Source organism: Rhinolophus sinicus, linkage group LG14 (assembly GCF_036562045.2).
Source record: "Rhinolophus sinicus isolate RSC01 linkage group LG14, ASM3656204v1, whole genome shotgun sequence".
NCBI classification, from domain to species: Eukaryota; Metazoa; Chordata; class Mammalia; order Chiroptera; family Rhinolophidae; genus Rhinolophus; species Rhinolophus sinicus.
Window position 1 is genome coordinate 28,331,994 of NC_133763.1, and position 23,462 is coordinate 28,355,455.

The 23,462-nt window shown below is 36.7% G+C and overlaps 1 protein-coding gene across 3 annotated transcripts in view; it reads left to right on the top strand.

Moving 5' to 3' along the window:
* Window positions 1-23,462, top strand: part of PRKDC (protein kinase, DNA-activated, catalytic subunit) — a 270,539-nt gene that overhangs the window by 162,610 nt on the left and 84,467 nt on the right. For all 3 annotated transcript variants that reach the window (XM_074318994.1, XM_074318995.1, XM_074318996.1), the window contains exons 52-60: window positions 732-843; window positions 9,734-9,858; window positions 9,943-10,092; window positions 11,246-11,419; window positions 12,060-12,158; window positions 13,183-13,390; window positions 15,460-15,649; window positions 17,141-17,356; window positions 21,733-21,845. In XM_074318994.1, coding sequence (XP_074175095.1) covers window positions 732-843; window positions 9,734-9,858; window positions 9,943-10,092; window positions 11,246-11,419; window positions 12,060-12,158; window positions 13,183-13,390; window positions 15,460-15,649; window positions 17,141-17,356; window positions 21,733-21,845 — 1,387 coding nt within the window. The remainder of the gene's footprint in view (window positions 1-731; window positions 844-9,733; window positions 9,859-9,942; window positions 10,093-11,245; window positions 11,420-12,059; window positions 12,159-13,182; window positions 13,391-15,459; window positions 15,650-17,140; window positions 17,357-21,732; window positions 21,846-23,462) is intronic.

Here is a 23,462-nt window from a genome sequence, read left to right on the forward strand (position 1 = left end):
AGGAGATTTAGTGAGATAATTTTGTAACATCACTAAAAGGTGTCCTACTATTCATTTTCCTACTGTTTTAGGATTTTTGAAAAGTCTGTGTTCACATCATGGTTACTTACAGATTTTAGCATGTCCCCTCCATGCTTTTCCCATTTCTTTGAAAGCGTCCCACGCTGTCTGGTTGGTCCTCCCCACTAGTCGCCTAGTATCATAGACAAATGTGTTGCTCAACCCGAATTCACTGAGAAATAACTTACTTTTACACAAGTTATGTTTTTGAGCTTTGGTTTTCTCCAGGGTAAACATTATAGAGCCACTGTGGGGCTGAAAGTTAGAAATCTCTCTGTCTGTAAAGTCTGTGAGTACTGCACTCATGTTCCTCTCTTTCTCTTTATTTTATCGTCTTCTGTTATAGTAGATGGCTTTGAGAGGGAGTCAGTAAGTCATAATCTTAGATAATAGCTCCTTTTTCACGATAGTTTTAATAGTATTCAGCATGTGTTTTTCTTTGACTACAGCAGGTCCTGTATGATTCAACCATCATGTGCCTTTCTGATCATGACATCAGAGCCTTAAATACATCTTCATGTATACATTCACACAAATAATTCAAACACGTTTTAAGTTTCATATTTTCTCAGTTTGTGCTATTAATATGTCACAAGGAGTAAAATTTTTATAATTTGATGTCAAACAACAGAGTGGATTTTCTGCATATTAATTTTCTATATTTGTTATAGATACTTTCAAGCTTTGGTCAATAATATGTCCTTTGTAAAGTATAAAGAGGTATATGCAGCAGCGGCAGAAGTTCTGGGACTTATTCTTCGATACATTACTGAGAAAAAAAATGTGAGTATGTTGTGCAATTTTAAATAAATGCTTTTTCAATTTTGATTTGTCATGACACTTGACACTTATATCTTCTATACTGTAAGAAACTAAAGTGGGCATTCTGCATTAGTATTTTATTCTCTTTTCTACTGTACAGTGTTCAGTTGTTTTAGAGAATATATGATTTTTTTAAACACTTCGAAATTTTGTAAACATTTAAAGTTTGGTAACTTATTGTTTATGTACAAGTCAGGATATGAGTATTTAACCAGCTTTTATTCCTCTCAACTTGTCTCTGCATTTCCTTTCTGGAGAAAATTATCCAGGTAGATACCTGCTACTGTTAGGGCTATGTTAAACTAGTGAAATTTTCTACTTCCAGTTTTTGACCTAATACAGCTATTAAACAGGAGAGTGTGCTTCAAAGAGAACCGTTCTCCTTCTTCTGTTCCCTGTCCATTTTATAGGATTGTGAGAAGAACCTAATTGAATTATTAAGCATAGTACACATTCAGAATACTATAGTTTTCAATAAAATATAATTATTAAAGATGTATATATAACTGCATGGAAATAACATGTTATGCCACTTGAAAATAGTGTGACAGAATGATGCTTACTGCTACATTGCTCTCCTCTCACATGTTAATAGAATGCTATATATTTTGGAGCCTCCAAAAACAATGTCACTCATTGTAGAAGATGCTTATGCTAGGTCTCTCTGTTGCAGTTCAGTTACAATAACTCAGTTGATAACTCCTCCTTGATTCCCTTTTGTCACATTTATAAGGACACTCTCAGCTTTCTTCCTACTTCCATGACAGTTTCTTCTCCCTTAGCTCTGTGTTTCCCAGGCCACCTCCAAAGCTCTGATTTTGGTGGTCTATTTCACTGTTCCCCTGATGATCATACAGCATCATGGCCTTAAAAACTGCTGTAGGAGGTCTAGAATGGAATAGGTAAATGCTACCCCTGCAACCTCCCAGGATCACATTAAAATTACACCTAAATTAGGACAATCAACTTCAAGAAACATATGAAGACTAGCTGAACAGAACACCTATAACTAGGAGATATAAAGAAGAGGCCACATCGAGACTGGAGGGGGGTGGGGGGCGGAGACATGAAACCGGCTGACCTCAAACCCACAGGTAGTGGTTGAGCACTGGGAGGGACAGCTTGGTGGCAGTGGTCCACCCTGAAGAGGGCAGTGTCACAGCCCCACACCGGGCTCCCCAGCCAAGACATCCTGTGCCAGGAAGAGGAGTCCCTATAGTATCTGGCAGTGAAAATTAGCGAGGACTCTTGTCTGTGTGTCCAGGTGAGACAGAAGGTGGCTGAAAACCCAGACATCCTCTTTAAGGACCCATATACACACTCGTTTGCAAACAGTCACCTGGGCTCTGGTGGAGGGGTAGCAACTCAAGAGGCGTCAGATACTTACGGGGAAAGTGTGTTTGAAGTGAGGGGGAGTATTTTGAGGGGGATTAATGGCAATGTGTCTTTTGCTGTAATAAATGTTTTTAAATTTAAACATTCACTGTATTTTTTTTTATCATCTCATGCATTCTTTTCCAAGTGCATATGGAACATTTCCAAAATAGACCACATGTTATGCCACAAAACAAGTCTCAGTAAATTTAAGAAGATTGCAATCATATCAAGCATCTTCTCTGACCACAGTGGTATGAAACTAGAAATCAATTACAAGAAAAAAACTGAAAAACACACAAACCCATGGAAGCTAAATAACCTGCTGTTAAGTAATGAATGGATCAACAGTGATATCAAGGAAGAAATGAAAAGATGCCTTGAGACAAACAAAAATAAAAACACAATGACCAAAAATCTATGGGACATAGCAAAAGCAGTCCTAAGAAGGAAATTCATAACAATGCAGACCTACCTCAAAGAAACGAAAAAAATCTCAAGTAAACAGCCTAACTTTACATGGAAGGAAAGTAGAAAAGGAACTGCAAACAGCACAAAGTGAATACAAGAAGGACATAATAAAGATAATAGGAGAAATAAAACAATACAAAAAATCAGAGAAACGAAAAACTGGTTCTTTGAAAAGATAAAGAAAATTGACAAATCTTTAACCAGATTCATCAAAATTAAGAGAGGATCCAAATAAATAAAATCAGAAATGAGAAAGAAGTGATAATGCACACCATAGAACTACAAAAACTTTTAAGAAAATGCTTTGAGCAGCTATATACGCCAACAGATTGGACATGCTGGACAAAATGGATTAATTCCTAGAACTAAATATATTCCAAGGCTGAATCAGGAAAAAACGGAAAATCAGACTGAACAATTACTACTAATGAAATAAAATCAGTAATCAACAAGCTCCCAACATAAAAAAGTACTGAACCAGACAGTTTTTGGGTGTATTTTACCAAACATTCAAAAGAAGGAATTTATACCTATTCTCAAACTGTTCCAAAATATTAAAGAAGAGGGAGCACTCCCAAGTTCATTTTACGAGGCCACTGTTACCCTGATTCCAAAACCAGACAAAGACATTACAAAAAAAATAAAGGCTGATATCCCTAATAAACATAGATGAACATAGGTGCAAAAATCCTCAACAAAATATTAGCAATGTGAATTCAGCAATACATTAAAAAGATGATACACCACTATTAAGTGAGATTCATTCCTGGTATGCAGGGTTCGTTTAGTAACCACAAATCAATTAATGTGATACACCAAATTAACAAAATGAAAAAGATCATATGGATGGGGGCCGGCCCGGTGGCTCAGGAACTGAGAGCTCCATTCTCTTAATTCCGAAGGCTGCTGGTTCGATTCCCACATAGGCCAGTGGGCTCTCAACCACAAGGTTACCAGTTCGACTCCTCGACTCCTGCAAGGGATGGTGGACTGCGCCCCTTACAACTAAGATTGAACACGGCACCGTGAGCTGAGCTACCACTGAGCTCCCACTTGGCTCAGTTGGTTTGAGCGTATCCTCTCAACCACAGGATTGTCGGTTCAATTCCTGCAAAGGATGGTGGGCTGTGTGCCCTGCAACTAACAACAGCAACTGGACCTGGAGCTGAGCTGCGCCCTCCTCAACTAAGATTGAAAGGACAACAACTTGACTTGGAAAAGACCTGAAAATACACACAGTTCCCCAGTAAAGTCCTGTTCCCCTTCCCCAGTAAAATCTTTTAAAAAAAATCTTATGATCATATCAATAGATGCAGAAAAAGCATTTGAGAAAGCCCAACATCCATTTATGATAAAAACTCTTAGCAAAGTGGGACTCAAGGGATCAAATCTCAACGTAATAAATGTCATGTACAATAAACCCACAGCTAACATCATACTCAATGGGGAAAAGCCAAAAGCATTCCCCTTAAGATCAGGAACAAGACAAGTATGCCCACTTTCACCACTTTTAGTCAACATAGTACTGGAAGTTCTACCCATAGCAGTCAGACAAGAAAAAGAAATAAAAGGTATCCAGATGGGTCAGGAGAAAGTAAAATTGCCATTATTTGCAGACAACATGATAATAGATGGAAACGCTTAGATTCCACCAAAAAACTATTAGAACTGATAAATGAATTTAGTTAAGGAGCAGGGTACAAAACTTATATTTAGAAATTAGTCATTTTTATGCATTAAAAAGAAGTTACCAGAAGGAGAAATTAAGAAAACAATCCCATTCACAATTGCTTCAAAACCAGTAAAATACTTAGGAATAAATTTAACCAAGGAAGTAAGAGTCCCATACTCAGAAAATTATGACATTGAAGAGAGATATTAAAGAACATACAAATAAATGGAAACATGTACCGTGCTCATGGATAGGAAGAATGAATATAACTAAAATGTCCGTAATACCTAACGCATATATACATTCAATGCAATTCCTATCAAATTATCAATGACATTTTTTACAGACATTTTCACAACAATGCACTAGCTCACATGGCACTGTCTGTGAGGGAGTTTTTAGCCAGTAAACAAATAACTGTATTGGAATACCTTCCCTACTCACCCGATCTGGCCCCCACTGAATTCTTTCTTTACCCGAAGATAAAGGAAATACTGAAAGGAAGACATTTTGATGACATTCAGGACATCAAGGGTAATATGACAACAGCTCTGATGGCCATTCCAGAAAAAGAGTTCCAAAATTGCTTTGAAGGGTGGACTAGGTTCTGGCATCAGTGCACAGCTTCCCAAGGGGTGTACTTCGAAGGTGACCGTAGTGATATTCAGCAAGGAGATACAGAGCACTTTTTCTAGGATGAGTTTGCGAACTTAATTGTCCGATCTCATAAGCGTATAGTCACAGGATGTGAAGTACAGCATAAGGAATATAGTCAATCGTATTATAACAGCTATATTCGATGTTAGAAGCCTGGTAGGTTGGGGGTGTAATACTTTGTGAGGGGTGTAAATGTCTCATGTTGCTTTATGTATCTAAAACTAATAACAAAAAAACATAAAAAAGGAAAAGTCGAGGCTGATATCCTTAGTTAACATAGATGCAAAAATCCTCAACAAAATATTAGCAAACCAAATTCAGCCATCTATTAACAAAGATCACATACCATGATAAGTGGCATTCCTGGGATGTAAGGTTGCTTTAATACTCACAAATCAGTGAATGTGGTACACCACATAAACAGTATGAAAGATAAAAAACATATGATCATATCAATAGATGCCGAAAAAGTTTTTGACAAAATCCAGCATCCATTTATGATTAAAAACAAAAAAATACTCAGTAAAGTGGGAATAAAGGGAACATATCTAACATAATAAATGTTGTATACGACAAACCCACAGCTAACATCAAACTCAATAGGGAAGAACTAAAATGTTCTTTTTAAGATCAGGATCATGAGAAAGATGCCCAGTTTCACCACCTTTATTCAACATAGTAGCATACTTTTGTCAGTCTTAGCCACAGCAATCAGACAAGAAAAAGAAGCAGGCATTTAAATTAGAAAGGAGGAAGTAGAACTTACTATTTGCAGATGACGGGATACTACCATGTTTCCCCGAAAATATGACCTAGCCAGACAATCAGCTCTAATGTGTCTTTAGAGCAAAAATTAATATAAGACCTGGTCTTGTTTTACTATAAGACCGGGTATAATATAATATAATACAATACAATATAATTAATGTAATATAATTAATATATAATATAATATCGGTCTTATATTAATTTTTGCTCCAAAAGACACATTAGAGCTGATTGTCCGGCTAGGTCTAATTTTCGGGGTAACAGTTTATGAGAACCCCAAAATTCCACCAGAAAACTGTTAGAACTGATAAATGAATTTACTAAAGTAGCAGGATACAAAATTAAAATTCAGAAATTGGTTGAATCTTCATGCATTATTAAGAAACTATCAGAAAGCAAAATTAAGAAAACTATCCTATTTACAATGGCATAAAAAAACAACAACCTGGGAACACATTTAACCAAGGAAGTAAAAGACCTGTACTCCGAAAATTATGAGATGTTGAAGAGAGAAATTAGAAAAGATACAAACAACTGGAAACATATACCATACTCATGGATAGGAAGAATTAATATAGTTAAAATGTCCATATTACTCAAAGCAATACATAGATTCAGTGCATCCCTGTCAAAATACCAATGGCATTTTTCACAGACCTAGAACACTCCTAAAATTTATATGGAACCATAAAATACCTCGAATAGCTACAGCAACCTGGAGAAATAAGAACAAAGTGGGAGGTATCACGATACCTGACAATAAATCATACTACAAAGCTATAGTAATCAAAACAGCGTGGTATTAGCATAAAAACAGTCACATAATAGTGTAAAGATAGTATATTCAATAAATGGTGCTGAGGAAACTACAGATACGTGCAATAAAATGAAACTGGACAACCTTATTTCATATACAAGAATAAACTCAAAATACATTGAAGACTTAAATGTAAGACCTGTAACCATAAAACTCCTCAAAGAAAATACAGGAAGTAAACTCTCAGACATTTCTCTTAGTAAGATTTTTACTGATACATCCCCTCAGTCAAGCGAAAGAAAAGAAAAAATAATAAGACTACATCAAACTGTAAAGTTTTTGACAGCAAAGGAAACCATCAAAACAAAAAGACACCCTACTGAATGGAAGAAGATATTTGCCAATGATACATCTGATAAGGGATTAATATTCAACATTTAGTGAAAACTCATACAGTTCAACACCAAAAAAACAGATTAAAAAATTGCGGAGGACATGAATAGACATTTCTCCAAAGGACATAAAGATCGCCAATAGACATAAGAAAAGGTATCATCACTAGTCATCAGAAATATGCAAATTAAAACCACAATGAGGTATTACCTCACTCCTGTCAGAATGGCCATCATCAATAAGTCAACAAACAACAAGTGTTGGTGAGGATGTGCAGAAAAGAGCATTTGTTCACTCTTGGTGGGATTGTGAGTTGATGGAGTCACTATGGACAACAGTATGGAGGTTCCACAAAAAATTAAAAACAGAACTACCTTGTGACCCAGCAATTCCACTTGTGGGTATTTATCCAAAGAAATCCAAAACACTAATTTGGAAGATATATGCACCCCTTTATGTTCACTGCAGCACTATTTACAATAGCCAAGAAATCAAAGTAACATACATGCCCATCAACAGACGATTGGATAAAGAAGAGTTGGTACATATATACAATGGAATATTACTTGGCCATAAAAAGAAATGAAATCTTACCATTTGTAATAACATGGATAGACCTAAGGAGTATTATGCTAAGTGAAATAAGTCAGACTGAAAATCAAGTCAAATACCATATGATCTCACTTATTTGTGGAAACTAAAGAACAGAATAAATGAACAAACAAAACAAATAGACTTGTACATACAGAGAACAAACAGATAGTTATTAGATTGGAGGGGGGTTGTGTTGCTGGGTAAGAAAGTTGAAATGTACATAAGTAAAAATTGGTACCGTGTTTCCCTGAAAATAATACCTAGCCATACAGTCAGCTCTAATGTGTCTTTTGGAGCAAAAATTAAGATAAGACCAGGTCTTATTTTACTATAAGACCGGTCTTATAGTATAATATAATGTAATGTAATATAATATATTATAATACAGGGTGTTATATTAAATTTTGCTCCAAAAGACACATTAAAGCTGATTGTCTGGCTAGGTCTTATTTTCGAAAACAGGGTAGTTACAAAATTGTCGTAGGAATGTAAAGAACAGTATGGGGAATATAGTCAATAATATTGTAAAAACTGTGTATAGTGTCAGGTGGGTACTAGACTTACTGGGCTCACTTCATAAATAAATAATACAAATGTATAACCACTGTACTGTTCACCTAAAACTAATGTAAAATAACATTGAATGTCAACACTAATTTGAAAAGTCATGGGATGTAAAGTACAGCATAGGGAATATAGTCAGTAATATTGTAATTACTATGTACAGTGTCAGATGGGTAATAGTCTTATTGGGGATTAACCCTTTGTGAGGTATATGAATGTCTAATCACTGTGTTATTTTGTACACCTGAACCTAATAAAAAAACACACACAACTGCCTATAGGTTCATTATCCCCAAGTTTTGTATCTCCAGTCTACTTCCTCGTCTGAAAGAAAAGAAAGTGAAGTTTGGGCTACATTCACTATCAGGCTGGATGAGGAGAACTTAGGGGAAGTCAGGAGGTCCTGAGGGTACTGCAACACAGCGTATTGGACTGCCACTCATTTCACCAGTTAGGCATTTATTTGGATTTGAAGGAAAATAAAGCTAAAAGGAAACAGACCCTTTTGAGAAGATCAAGCTTTGCTTGTTTGTTTTAGAGATTACCAGCTATTTTTGTAAAATAAACCATTGTAAAAATTCACAATAACCTTGTTATGACATAATTCTAATCTCCATAAATGTTGGGTATCAGTTTATATAATATGCTGAATTTCCACCACAGATGGAGCAAATTACAACAGATCACAGGTTTAACCTCTCTTCACTTAAATTCCAGTGTAATAGGAATGAGAAACACTTTTGCTTTACATAATTCTTTTCTGAATATCTAATGGTGTTGATTTTGTGTAGAAATTTGGGAAACAATAAAAAATAGGAAGAAATAACAGTCACTTATATTCTAACCACTGATCTCCTTTTGGCAGCTGAGACGGACTCCAGTAATCAGTTTGTGTGTGCATACATTTGTCTTTATTCTTTTATCCATATTGTTAGTTTTACTTTGTTTTACGCGTATAACTTTGACACTTAAGTATGTTGGTCACTTATGTATGCTGGGTACTCACTGGTTGGCTCTTTGCTCTCATACAGCTGGGAACAGGGAGCTGGCTTTTGGTGAGGGGAGACAAACAAATCTATCACAATAGGTAGTAATACGTGATCAAGAGAAAGTAGGGTATAGGGCGATTGACAGTGATAGGGACTGCTAACATAAAATTGCTTGAAAATTCTGGTTTGTGTGAATATTTGACCAGAGACGTGAACACTGGCATCATAAAATGTGTCTTGAACACTATTTAATCACTAATTTTGGTTCAAATTCTCAAATGACCTGTTGGCAGTGTTTCAGTGTCAGAAGGAAGCACTAATCTTCTTTTTTGATCTGATATCTGATGTGAGCCAGATACTTCCAGTGCTAGCAGCACAATGCATACACGGCCATGGCCTGACTCATAGGAACTCACAGTTCCAGAACTTCTGGTGGTGCTCAGTGGCTAATGCAAATCCATGGCTCCTGGCGCTTCACCTTGTGAACATTGTTGTGGATGATAGCACTGAACACTTCTCTGAATTTACTTAAATATTCAAGATAAACCAATTCCCAAAAACTTAACGTAAGTTTCTACCTTTGTGTATTTTAAAAGAAACTTAATTTTTCAGGTACTGGAGGAATCTGTATGTGAACTGATTGTAAAACAGCTAAAGCAACATCAGAATACAATGGAGGACAAATTTATCGTGTGCTTGAATAAAGTTGTGAAGAACTTCCCTCCTCTTGCCGATAGGTAAGGTGTTGATTCTGGTGAACATCATATGGTGGGAGATGGTCGAGACTGCCCTCCTACTCACTGGCCGTGTCCACTGGTTAGGTTTATGAACACTGTGTTCTTCCTGCTGCCAAAATTTCATGGTGTGATGAAGACACTCTGTCTGGAAGTGGTGCTGTGTCGTTCAGAGGAAATAACAGATCTGTATTTACAGTTAAAGAGTAAGGATTTCATTCAAATCATGAAACACAGGTGAGTAGGAAACCAGCCTCATCTTCTCAGATGAAGCAGGCTCATAAAACATTGATTTGTTCAGCTGTCTCCTTCAACTCAGAAAGAACTTAACAAGTTTTCATGAAATATGTATTTGTTAAATTTGAACCTGAGAGGAAAGAGTGGTGGGGTAGAGCCTGGTCATCCTGCCTCCTCTAACCTGGTACCTTGAAAGACTACATCTGAGGGATTATCTAAGGATCAAATGTAAAATGCATGGTTTTGAGTCTTGTACCTATTTTGCCAGGTAAGAGGCTTCATTACTTTGTTGTTATTAAAATTGTTCATTTATTTTCAAAATTACAATCTTTTAGTAAATGTTAAAAGAGAATGCTGTTGATCACTTACAATATTTTTATTTTTCTGTACTCTTTTCCAGTTTTGTCTACATACGTATTTTTTACATAGTGATAATTTACTGATAAATGTGTGATGTGACAGTAAGAAAGAATATGTGTCATTGTGTTCTGATAACCTTCTTTAAACATTAACTGAGTACCTACTTTGTGTAAAGTGCTTTAAGGAAGAAAAGATATAAAATAAGAAAATAGGTTGTGTGTCTTACCTGGGACCCAGACTACATTTAGTCCCCCTATATGACATGCCAGATGGCCTAAAACTTGAAATCATTTTTTTAATCATGAAATTTTTTATATTTAGCTATTTTGTTTAACATTTTCAGGGTTTTTTTAAAAGTGAACTTTTAATTTTGGAATGATCTTATATTTATAGAAAAGTTAAAAGATACTACACATAGTTTCTGCATACTTTTTACCCAACTCCCCCTCTCACATAATCAGGATACATTTGTCAAAACTAAGAAATTAACATTAGTACGTTACTGTTAACTAAATTAGACTTTATTTGGATTTCCAGTTTTCCAGCTAATGTTCTTTTCCTATGCTAGGATCCAATCCAGGATACCACGTTGAATTTGTTTATTTTTAATAATGTAACCCATGATAATTACTTTCAAGAATATAATTTTTATGTAAGTGTAGTATTAACTATTACAACAAATTATGAATTACAGAATAGCACAAATACGAAAAAGTTAACCTGTTCATATCTGAAAGTATAATGATAAAAATTGTTAAATTTGTATGTTTTTTCAAAATCTCCCTTATTATAGAGATGATGAAAGACAGAAAGTGTGTTTGGACATAATTTATAAGATGGTGGCAAAATTGAAACCAGTAGAACTCCTAGAACTTCTGAATCCTGTTATAGAATTCATTTCTCATCCTTCTCCAGTGTGTAGGGAACAAATGTATAATATTCTTATGTGGATTCATGATAATTACCGGTAAGCTCTACAATGACATTTTGTATTACATTTTTTAAGGGAGAATTTGGGTGCCTTTAACAATCTGGAACAGATTATAATAAATAATAAAATATTTGTAACATGTGATTAACAGTTAAAACAAGTGTATTTTACTATGTTGAAATGTTTCCTTATTTTAACTCATATGTGGGGGAAATATTCAGAGCATGAAATTATTGGTTCAGTTAAAAGTGTAATTTGTTTTCATAGTTATCCCTTTAAGATCTGACAAGTTTAAGGAAATGAACTCTGTTGAGATATAGTCATACTTCAGGACCACCGTTAAACCACTTCTCATGGTGCCTGGGCCCATCCTAGGACCTCTTGGCATTCCCAGGGAGCCATCTGAAGCCCTGCTCTCACCACCTACTCCTCCTGTCCCACACTTGAGCCCCTTCATAGTGTCGGTGAGGAAGGGGTGGTGATGGGCTCACAGAGGCACTAAAGGAGGGTTTCAGAGGGTATATACTATGAGAGTGGGTTCTGCTGTGATTTTGGAAGTTAAAGGTCCGTGGGTAAAGCCAGACTTTTTTACTTTAAGTCTGGACAGTGTCCCTGGGTTTGAAAAAAAGTAATACAAGAGAGTATTAATGTTTTGTTCTTTTGTTACTTTTTCCAGAGATCCTGAAAGTCAAGCAGATCATGACTCCCAGGAAATATTTAAGTTGGCGAAAGATGTGTTGATTCAAGGACTGATTGATGAGAACCTTGGGCTTCAGTATGTACTCCTCCTTTTATAATTAGGCCAAGACAAATAAATTTAGGGGTACTTTTTTTTCTAGACTAGCATAGTGTAGTTTTCAGCAGTTTTAGAAATTCATTTGTGGCATTAGCATTTTCTCTGCCTATTGCATTCATAATGTTTAACAAAATATGTTTTAAATCACATGAGCCTTACAAATCCTGACAAGTTACATTAACATAAAAGTCTTGAAAAGTGATATGGCTAAAACTGTCACAGCTAATGCAGTGAATTAAAGCATTTCAAAATAAAAAGAAAATCTGTAATGATAATTATTATGTTTCCCATTTAACTCAAATAATTGAGATATCACACAATACATATTAATATTGGATGAAATGTTGAAACCTTAGAAATAGAAGGAAACAATATTAATTATACATGGAAATATGAAGGATAATTGTTCTCCTCTAAAATGCCTACCCTAAGTCAGTTATATGAGTGTTTTACCAAGTACTATTTACTTAAGGACCATAAACTTTTTGTATGATAATCTATAACAATTTTCCATGCTGATGAATTTTAAATTCATTGAGCCTTTAAAAATTGTATTTGGATTTTATAAGCATGTATAAATTATAAAGCATAAACTGATTCTTAACTGGTGTAAATTTTGAATAATTCATGGCACTCATTTCTAGAGTCAGTTGTTTCAGCAATGCAGTAAAGAATCATACATAATTTCTTAAGATGTTTTCTCAGTTTCAGAATATTTAATATTACATAATCATCATTGAAAACTTCCCAGGTAATAGAGATGAGAGTAAAATCACCCAGTTCCCACCTCCTGTTAAATATGCTAACGTTTTAAAGTATTTCCTTCATTTAATACATATTGTTATTCATAACTCAGATTATACTGCTTATAAAATTTTGAATGTGGGTTCCGTCTATGTTAAGCTTTACATAAATGGAAAACTGTGCCTTCTCCACATAACACTATGTGTAGGTTTGTCGTTTGCCAATATTTAAACAATATGTTTCTTTCTTTGCTTTTCAGATTAATTATTCGGAATTTCTGGAGCCATGAAACTAGGTTACCTTCAAATACTTTGGACCGATTGTTGGCACTAAATTCCTTATATTCTCCTAAGATAGAAATGCACTTTTTAAGTCTAGCAACAGATTTTCTACTTGAAATGACCAGCATGAGTCCAGATTATCTAAACCCTGTGTTTGAGCATCCTCTGTCAGAATGTGAATTTCAGGTAAAGTACTTGTCTCTATAATAATAAATATTCTAAGCTTTCCCTGTCTGTTAGTCTACAGACATTTTCTAATAGTATTAAAATGGCTTTTTTTAAGTTGAGATGTAATTGATGTGACATATTCAGGGGTACAAAATAACGATTTGATATTTGTATATATTGTGAAATGATCAATGCAATAAGTCTAGTGAACATCCATCATAATTACAAATTATTTTCCTTGCAATGAGAATTTTTAAGATCTACTCTCAGCAGCTTTCAAATATATATTATTACCGTGTTTCCCCGAAAATAGGACCTAGCCGGACAATCAGTTCTAATGCATCTTTTGGAGCAAAAATTAAGACCCAATCATATATCATATCATATATCATATATCATATCATATCATATCATATCATATCATCATCATATCATATCCAGTCTTCTATTATAGTAAAATAAAACCGGGTCTTATATAATATAAGACTGGGTCTTACATTAATTTTTTTCGGGGTCTTATTTTCAGGGCAAACATGGTAATAATGTATATTTGAAAACTGCTGAGAGTAGATCTTAAAAGTTCTCATTGCAAGGAAAAAAATTATGTTCTTGTATTATGGTAAAATAAGATCAGGTCTTATATTAATTTTTGCTCCAAAAGACGCATTAGAGCTGATTGTCCGGCTAGGTCTTATTTTAGGGGAAACACAGTATTAACTATAGTCAACCATGTTATACATTACATCCCTATGTCTTATTTCTTATATAACTGGAGGTTCATGTCTTTTGTTCCTTGATCCATTTTGCCCATTCCCCACTCCCACCCCTGGCAACCACCAATCTGTTCTCTGTATCTATGACGTTGAATTTTTGTTTTGTCTGGATTTTTTTGGGTTTTTTTTGTCAGACTCCACGTGTGAGATATGGTGGTATGTGTCTTTCTGTGTCTGATTTACTTCACTTTCCTAATGCCTTCCAAGATCCATACATGTTGTCGCAAATGGAAAGATTTCTCTTTTATGGCTGAATAATATTCCTTTGTATACATAAATGCCACATTTTCTTTATCAGTGGACAGTTAGATTGCTTCCATGTCTTGCCTATTGTAGATAATACTGCATTGAAAATGGTGTACAGGTATCTTTTCGACTTAGTATTTTTGTTTCCTTCAGAAAAATACCTAGAAGTGGGATTGCTAGATACTATGGTGGTTCTATTTTTAATTTTCTGAGGATCTTTTATAGGGTTTTCCATAGTGGGGCTGCACCAATTTACATTCCCACCAACAGCGCACAAGTATTCCCTTTTCTCCACAACCTCACCAACACTTATAATTTCTTGTCTTCCTGATAATAGCCATTCTGACTATTGTGAGGTGACATCTCATTGTGGTTTTTTGATTTGCATTTCACTGATGATTAGTGAGGTTGGCTTTTTTATTTTACTTGGAATACTCACATGTTCCTTTCTGAAACATTCACATTTGCTATACCCTCCTCTGCTCACACTCCCTTCACATGGCTCACACTTCTCATTTTCTCACCCTCCATTTAAATTTCCCTTCTCCATAATGTCTTTTCCCCCTTCTGTCACTCCTTCTACCCACTCAGTACATGCCCAGTTTGTGCCTTCTCCTGGTAGCCTTAATAACTGATTTACAAATGAGTTCACTTTATCTCGGTCCAAGTTGCTGGGCAGCACAGCCTGACTCTGTTCTGCTTGCACTTGTTTTCCTAGTATCTTTCACACAGCTGGGCACATGGTGAGTACTTAGGAAAGAGTTGAGTCATTTAACTGGTTGCAGTTGTATTGTGGTGCTATTATTGAGAATGTCATTAAGCCATTTGTAATGCACAATGTTAAGGAGTAAAAAAGTGATTTTTCGCCCCTAGTACCAGTTAGTTTTCTAGTTGGCAAATAATTATTTAGTTAAAACTTTTAAATTCGAAAAGGTTCTTCAGCTGCCTCCCACAAAGATATATGAAATTATGGTACATACTTGCTGATAGTACCATTGGATTTTAAGTTACAATATTTCCATGTTGCTAAAGAAGGACCATTATTTCATTTGAAACTCTTACATGCAGGAATATACTATTGATTCTGACTGGCGTTTGCGAAGCACTGTTCTCACGCCAATGTTTATTGAGACTCAGGCTTCCCAAGGTGCTCTCCAGACCTGGACCCAGGAAGGATTCTTCTCAGCTCGAGGGACAATGGTGAAGCAAATACGGGCCACCCAACAGCAATATGATTTCACACCTACACAAAACACAGGTAACAGTTCATCCAAATGTGGAAGCACCGGGTGTGGAAGCAGCCTCTACTGTAAGATCATTGACTGTTTGAATGAGAAGTGAAATGCTAATAGGAAAAAGTGATAAGAACCACAAAAACGATATGTCAGTCAAAGGAGAAAAGGATTTTGGTCCCTAGAGTAGTCGAAATTCTTTTTCTTTTTTTTAATTTTTATTGGGGAATATTGGGGAACAGTGTGCCTTTCTAGGACCCATCAGCTCCATGTCAAGTCGTTGTTTTGAATCCAGTTGTGGGGTGCAGCTCAGCTCCAAGTCAAGTTGTCGATTTTCAATCTAGTTGTGGAGGGCGCAGCTCACTGGCCCATGTGGTAATCGAACCGGTGACCTTGGTGTTATGAGCACTGTGCTCTAACCACTGAGCCAACCAGCCACCCAAGTAGTCAGATTCTTAGAGACAGAAAGTAGAAGGGTGGTTTCCAGGGTCTGGGGAAGGGGGCAATGGGGAATTTATGTTTAATGGGTATGTAGTCAGTTGTGAGAAGATGAAAACATTATGGAGGTGAATAGTAGTGATGGTTGCACCACTATGTAAATGTACTTGATGCCACAGAACTATACACTTAAAAATGGTTAAAATACTCGATTTGATGTTACGTATATTTTACCACAATTTTAAAAACAGTAGAAAAGGGTTATTTCTGACTCGGAAAAACAGGAAAATTTCAGTACATGTATATTCTGTTTTGGTTTTGTTCAGAAAAATCCGTTTAGTGCATCAAATTTAAAACCCCATGTCTCAGAAGCCAAGTAGAGCTAAACCAAAAATATTACTATGTTTATAGTTTATTAAACTTCTCTTTCTGAAATGGTTCAACTGTTTCCTTTGATCATCAAAGTACCAAATTGTAGAGTAAAATATCTAAATCATTTTATAGAAGCACTTCAGCGTGTTTCCTTTATATTATGTTGGTGCAAAAGTAATTGTGGTTTTAAAGGTTAAAAATAATTGCAAAAACCGCAATTACTTTTGTACCTGCCTAATATAAAATTTTTCACATTCTATTGGTTCTAGAAGTAGGACTAATTTGAACAATTACAATGGAAATTTTAAGACACTAATATTAGAAATCATGGATCTTAGTACTTTATAGTAGGTATAAAACTGTCCTGTAATGATCACAGCTGCTTAAAGGAGCAGGTGATGTGTTTTCTACTTTATAAATGAGGACACTAAGGCTTGGACGCCTGAGCTGCCTCAGGTCGCCCACTGGTAACCTCATGGAGCCTCCACCCAGTATCTTTCTGCTGTGACATGACTGTGTCCTTGGAGGAACTGTCCCCAGTCACTTATTGCAGGTGAACATGTGGACACCCCAGGTGCTGCCAGGATGATGAGCCCCCTTCTCTCTCACTGTGTGTTCATTTGGTACTGCCCCAGTGTGGGGTGGACTTGGCAGGGCTGTGCAGTGCTGAGTATGCTCTGACATGCCGTGCTCATGCCTGTTTTCAGATGGAAGAAACTCCTTTAATTGGCTCACTGGGAGCAGTATTGACCCACTGGTGGATTATATGGTCTCCTCATCATCTGATTCCTTATCTTCCTCCTTACTGTTTGCCCACAAGAGGAGTGAAACATCACAGAGAGCACCCTTGAAGTCAGTGGGACCTGATTTTGGGAGAAAAAGCCTGGGCCTACCAGGGGACAAGGTGGATAACACAGCAAAAGGTAAAGTAAGGTTGCTGAAACATGTTTAAAATGACCTACTGCCTAAATTAGTGCAGAGGCTTAGGTAAAGAAAGCACATTTCTGACTGTATTCACATTTCCTTATAACCTAAAATTAAACCCATTAAAATTTAGTTCAGTAGATATTGTTTTTGTGCTTACCATGTTGAAATCATAGTTTTATGTGTTCCAGAAAAGTCGTTGAATAAATTGCTCTTAGTCCATTTATTTTAGTGACTTTCCGGAATAATAAGGGTGAGTAAGACAATAAGTAGGTGATCACGTGATGAGGCAGAATGTGTAAGCTAAATCTCAGAGAGTTGAAATCCTGGAATGAAGAGAGAGCCTCAGGAAAAACCTGGTAAGAGGAGTGGCCTTGAGACTAGCCTTGGAGGTTTGGCATGTGGGAAGGGAGAAGATTAACAAGGACAGAGATAGAGAAGTATGGAATGTATTGGGAGGGGTAAGGGACTCAGAGCAGCTCAGTGAACATTTATTGAGAGCTAACTCTAGTGGTGCCTTGTAGCAGTCCAATTAAACAGATGCTGAGGACATACTGGTAGGAAAGATTAAGAACGCTGAGAATACAGACTTGAGGTTGTGGGGTATAGCTTTAGGAATGAACCATAGCTTTAGGTAATTAACCGAGCAGAGACAAGCACAAGGTCTCTGAATGATCTTCTGTTGGGGAGGTTTGTGTGGAACAGCATGTGAAGTGCCTGAGGAGGACTGCTGGTGGAGGTCAAAGGCAACTACACCTTGACCTGGGATCAAGGCAGGAAGAAGATGGGATGGGAAAGGTGAGGGGAGATGCCAAGAGGACTGAGTGAGAAGTGCTGGCAGAGCTCGAAGATCCAGTGCAGAGAGGGCTGGGGTATAGGTCAGTTTGAAAGTTACCTCCTTATGAGAATTGCAGCTCTGGGAGTGAGTGAAAGCCCAGAGGAAGGAAATGCGAAATTAGGAAAGGTCCCAAGACAGAATCTTGGGTAAATGCCAACATGAATTTAGATAGAAGTAAAATTAGGAACAGGGTATATTCCTTTTTATTTAATTGTAGGAACTAAAAAAAACACACACAAAATAGTTTTCTTACTCCCAGCCACTTTTTTCATACTTTTATGTTGCAAACCTGTGGCCATGCACAATTTTCTGAATTTAATATAGAGAGGTAAATGTATCTAGCCTTCTTTTTTGCTCATAACTCTTGAGTTTGACGGAGGACTAATGAATCCTCTCCTTCTCTGTCTTTTCCTCCACATTTGATTGCTTCTCACCAGTCTTCTTATTTACGTTCTTTACTATTTTTCATCAAACTGATGTATGATCCACCAAGAGTGCATGGTTGTGTCCTTCATGTAACTTTGATTATGGAAGTCCCAAAGTTAAAATGAAGTCCCAAAGTGACTGTCACCTTCCCATTGCTTATAAATTGTCTCTCTGACCTTTACACCTGCTCATCTGAAACCCATGGGCATGTGCAGCTTTCTGTAGAATGTTAAAAACTGGTGTGCATTTGGGGCAGTCTACAGTCAACTAACTTAATGGTGATTGCTAGTGACTGACTCTGGGCTAGTCTATTTTTTATTGAATGAGATGAGACTCAGAAACAAATTATATTGCTGAGGATGACAGCAGTTATTGTCCACAGCACAAATTGTTGCACAGTTTTACCCTGTCTACATTTTTATAATTAAAAAAAAAAGTCACAGATGATGTAGGTAGAATTGGGGGACCATGTATAGAAATTAAGAGGTGAAACCTAATTTTCAAATCATTTTCCTTGAAAGTTCTAATAAGGATTTGAAAAATCTCAGTCATCAAACTGAGTAGGGAAAATAAGTGGTAATAGCAATTCAATTAATATGTTTAAATCTCCCTGTGTACCTTTGTAGATTTAAAATATTTCACATCCTGTCTTCTTTGAAGTTTGTGTATTTATTTTCTTGCCTAAAGAAGAACATTTGGAGGTTCATAAAATATGGTGAATTAATACTTACTATGATAACTATTTATTATCATTGAAAGGGAATACAGTTTTAAAACTTGAAGTTATAACCTAATTAAAATACCACTTTTCAACCATTATTTTACTTAATTCTTTATTTCAATTCTTTATTTCAGTTTCCTTTAGTTATTTCAATCAGAGTGATACATGAATACAGTTTAAAGAGTCAAATACTTTTCCAAAGCTTGCTAGAAGAAATAGCAACCCTCTGTACCTGTTTCCCAAATCCTAGGGACAACCACTTACACCCTTTTAGCCAGTGTTTGATATTTACTTCCGTCTCTCCAAAGAGTCTTTATATTATGACCTTTTTTTTCTTTCAGTCATTCTGTTTTGGCTTCGCATTACGGACATTGAAGATTTGGCTCCCTCTCTTGTTCTTTACTCCCATCTATCATACACACACTCACAATGAATTCTTCCTGTGCCTCATCCTCTGATAAAATTATGTCTTAGTCTTCATTTTATCAGTTCTCAGTTTCCTTTTATTTTTAATACATAATTACTATTTGTGGTTGAACCATGAATGATTCTATCATTATTTTTCCTTTTTGTATAATTTTTCCAGGGCATTAATTATTTTGGTTAGATGCTTACATTTCTACACGTTTATCACCAAATTTCCTGTGAGTTGTACAGTTGTGTTTTATTGTATCCCAACATATAAATGTTTCAGGTTCTTAAAGAAATCTCTCCTGGAGCCTCTGAGCTGCCTCATTCTAGGCTACTTAGTCTTGAGATGTCTGTTTAGCTATCATCTAGAGACCACCTCCACATCCTGAGGGTCTGTTTACCTTTCCTGGGTCTTATTCTTCTTCCTTGATTTAGTTCATTTTTGGTAGAACACCTCCTCAAATAGCTTCCTAAGAAAAGGGGTCAAAAGCAGTAAGCTTTTTTTGATACTTTGATACCAAACCTTGCTTTTTGGTGGCACTCACACCTAATAGGTAGTTTAGCTGTAGAATTCTGAGTGTGAACTCATCAAAGTTTCCTACTCCACAGGGTTGCAGTTGAGAAACCTGATGTCATTCTCTTTGTTGATCCTTTGTAAGAATTGGATCTTTTCTCTGTGGACACTCTTAGGATCTTCTCTTTAAACCAGTTTTAGGAAATTTCACAAAAGTGTTCTTTGGTTCAGGTCTATTTTAGTCCGTTTTTCTAGGGCCATTTCAAACTGCTAACTCATATTTTCCAGTCCTGGAATATGTTTTCTTGGGTGATTTTGTTGATGATTTCCTCATTTCAGTTTTCTCTTTTTGGAATCTTATTGCTTGGAGGTCAGTTCTTCTGGATTATCCTCCTAATTTTCTATTTGTTTTCTGGATTATCCTCCTAATTTTCTATTTGTTTTCCTTTTTGCTCTGTATTCTGAGAAATAACTTCAACCTTATATTCTAACCCTTGCTTTTATGTTATGATATTATATTTTTACATTTCATGCACTTTTTTTGTTCTCTGAACATCCTTTCAGTACTTGATCCACAGTTGCAATGTCTACTCTTATCTTCCTGATAAATGATAACTTAAAAAACAATTTTCCCTACATGGCCTGATTTCAACAGTTGCTCTTGTCCTATTTATTTTGGTTTGTGTTTTTTAATTTGGAAGCTTTCTTCAAACTATGTGGTTATTTTTGGCTTTTTGCATGTGTTCCCAGGTGGCGCACTAAGAAGGTATTAGGAATAGCTACAAATTGGGAGTTTGTACTGACTGTGGTCTTCACCGAGCTGAACCGAGACATTGAAACTCCTGATATGTCTATATCTCTGTCTGCTCTTTTGTGCTGGTTGATTATCCAGCAGCAAAATCTCCAGTCTCCTGCCTGCAGGCTAATGGCCTGGGTACCAGCACTCAGGAGGCCAAGTGGGAGGAGGCAGCTCCAGATTCCAAATGTTTTCATGGTCCCTGTAGTTCCTCTGCCTCCAGCCATGCTAGCCTTTTCCTCTCACATGCCCTGTGTCCACTCCCCAGACTCTGTACTGGCAGTATCAGGGCCTGTTCTTTCAAACCACCCCACCTATGTTCGCCTCACTTTCCTCCCCTTCTCTGGAGGTGCCTACTGCTTCCAGGCTCTGAGCACTTCAAGTCTCCGCTGTCACTGTTCTGGCCCCATTGTCTCCATCACAGCACTGGGATTGGATTGAGTTAGTTATAACTTTCTGTTCTCTAGCTTCCAAAAGTAGTTATCATCTCTGCTGTTCTCAGTTCTTTATAGGCTTGTGTTATTTAAAACGAAAAAAGAAAAACTTAAGAAGTAAAAAATGATGATACGCAAACAATCTCACTTGTTTTAGGGGATTCTGGGAAAGAGGCAAAGTCAACTGCAATTGTCAAGCTGGCCAACTGTAACAAACCTGCTTTGTATTCTTCAGGTACAGACAATCGGACGGACATATTAAGATTACGTAGACGATTTTTAAAGGACCAAGAAAAGCTCAGTTTGATTTATGCGAAAAAAAGTGTTGTTGAACAAAAACGAGAGAAGGTTTGTATCTTTTTAAAAAATTTGGTCAGAAATATCTATTATATACTAAGGAAATAAGCTTCCTGCCAGATACTGGTTCCAATATTAGTCTACAAACCAAAATCACAGAAGCAGCACTAACACTATGTAAGTTAAAGTTATTAATGAACCAAAGTCTCCTCCAACTAACATAGATGTAAGGGGCATTCGTGACTCGCTGATGAGGTCGTGGGATCTTGGAGTAAAACGTGTGGGGCATCCTCTGAATCTGTGGTGTGTCCTGGCTCACAGGTACTCGCAGGACCCCATCTCGGCCCCTTCTTTTAGCCTCTCACAGCAGCTTGGCTTTGTTCTTCTTTCTGAACAGACTACCTTTATCCAGGTGGTGGAACCATGACCACCAATTATTCTTGAATTTTACATCTTACAACTTTAGCTGCTGGGAAGGGATTGCCCCACTCTCTACCTCAAGGCCAGAGCCTTGACCCTCCTCAGGTCAGGGGCCACTGTGAGACCAATAAGCTATGGTCGAAGCAGTGAGGACACATTATAACCAGCCACTCTATTGGAGGTACCTGGATGGGAAGGGAATGTTCGTCCCAGAAGAAAAGGTGGGCAGAGTAGGCAAATAGTCCAGAACTAACTGCTAAAAGCAGTGATTTGAGGCACAAGCGTGCTATGAATTAATAGGCACATTTCTCAAAATGTGGCAACAGTGAAATACTTTGTTTAGACACAGCTTCAATCTTAGTTACAAATCAGTAGTTAACAACAAAATTTTCAAGGAAGAAAGACTAGATTGTGAGTAAAAAACCCTATCTTTGTTCTAATTCAGTTTAAATCCTTAACCACTTAATTAACTTCCAACTCTGAGTATGAAGTTATTGAATGGTTTCACTTTATCTTCTGCGGAAGGAAAATGTACTTTTCATCTTCCTGTTGTCTCTGTAACTACAACTATTCTTTTGAGGACTAGGGTCCAAAATCAGTGTCCCAAGATTATCTCACACTCCTTCTCACTGGCCCCACCACACCTGGAGGACCTTCTGTTTTGCCCATTCACAAAAGTAGCTCCTAATTAAACCCTAAAAACTAAATAGGCATACCTGAAGGAAATAACAATAACTAAGCAGCAGAAGGAAGAGATAAAACCAGTATTGTTGGATAGAAATTGCAGGGAGATATTTTGGCCTGATATGAAGGTTTTTTAGTCATTAGGAAATGTAGAATGGCTTACTGCGTGAGTCTGTGCATTCCCTCTGACATAGACGTTCTAATCTGAAGTGGCTGACCACTCATTAAGAATGGCATGGAAATGATCGGGCATCCAAAGGCCATGTACTTGTGGTCATTTATTTGTTAAGAGCATTGTGCTCAATGTCTGGCACTAAATGCTACTGGTATAGAGGTGAGTGTAATAGAAGCACTGATGAGGCTACAGTAGAGTGTGTACAACAGACAAAAAAAGAGGTGAGTTAAGATAGTAACATGTAGTGTCGGAAATTCACCAAGTGATGAGCACATCTGGAGAGAACTGTTAAAAGAGGTAGTGAGGGAAACCTTTTTGAAGAGATGATATCTGAGATGGGAACCAAATGATAAGTGTAAAGCTGTAGGAAGACATTCTAGGCAAAGAGA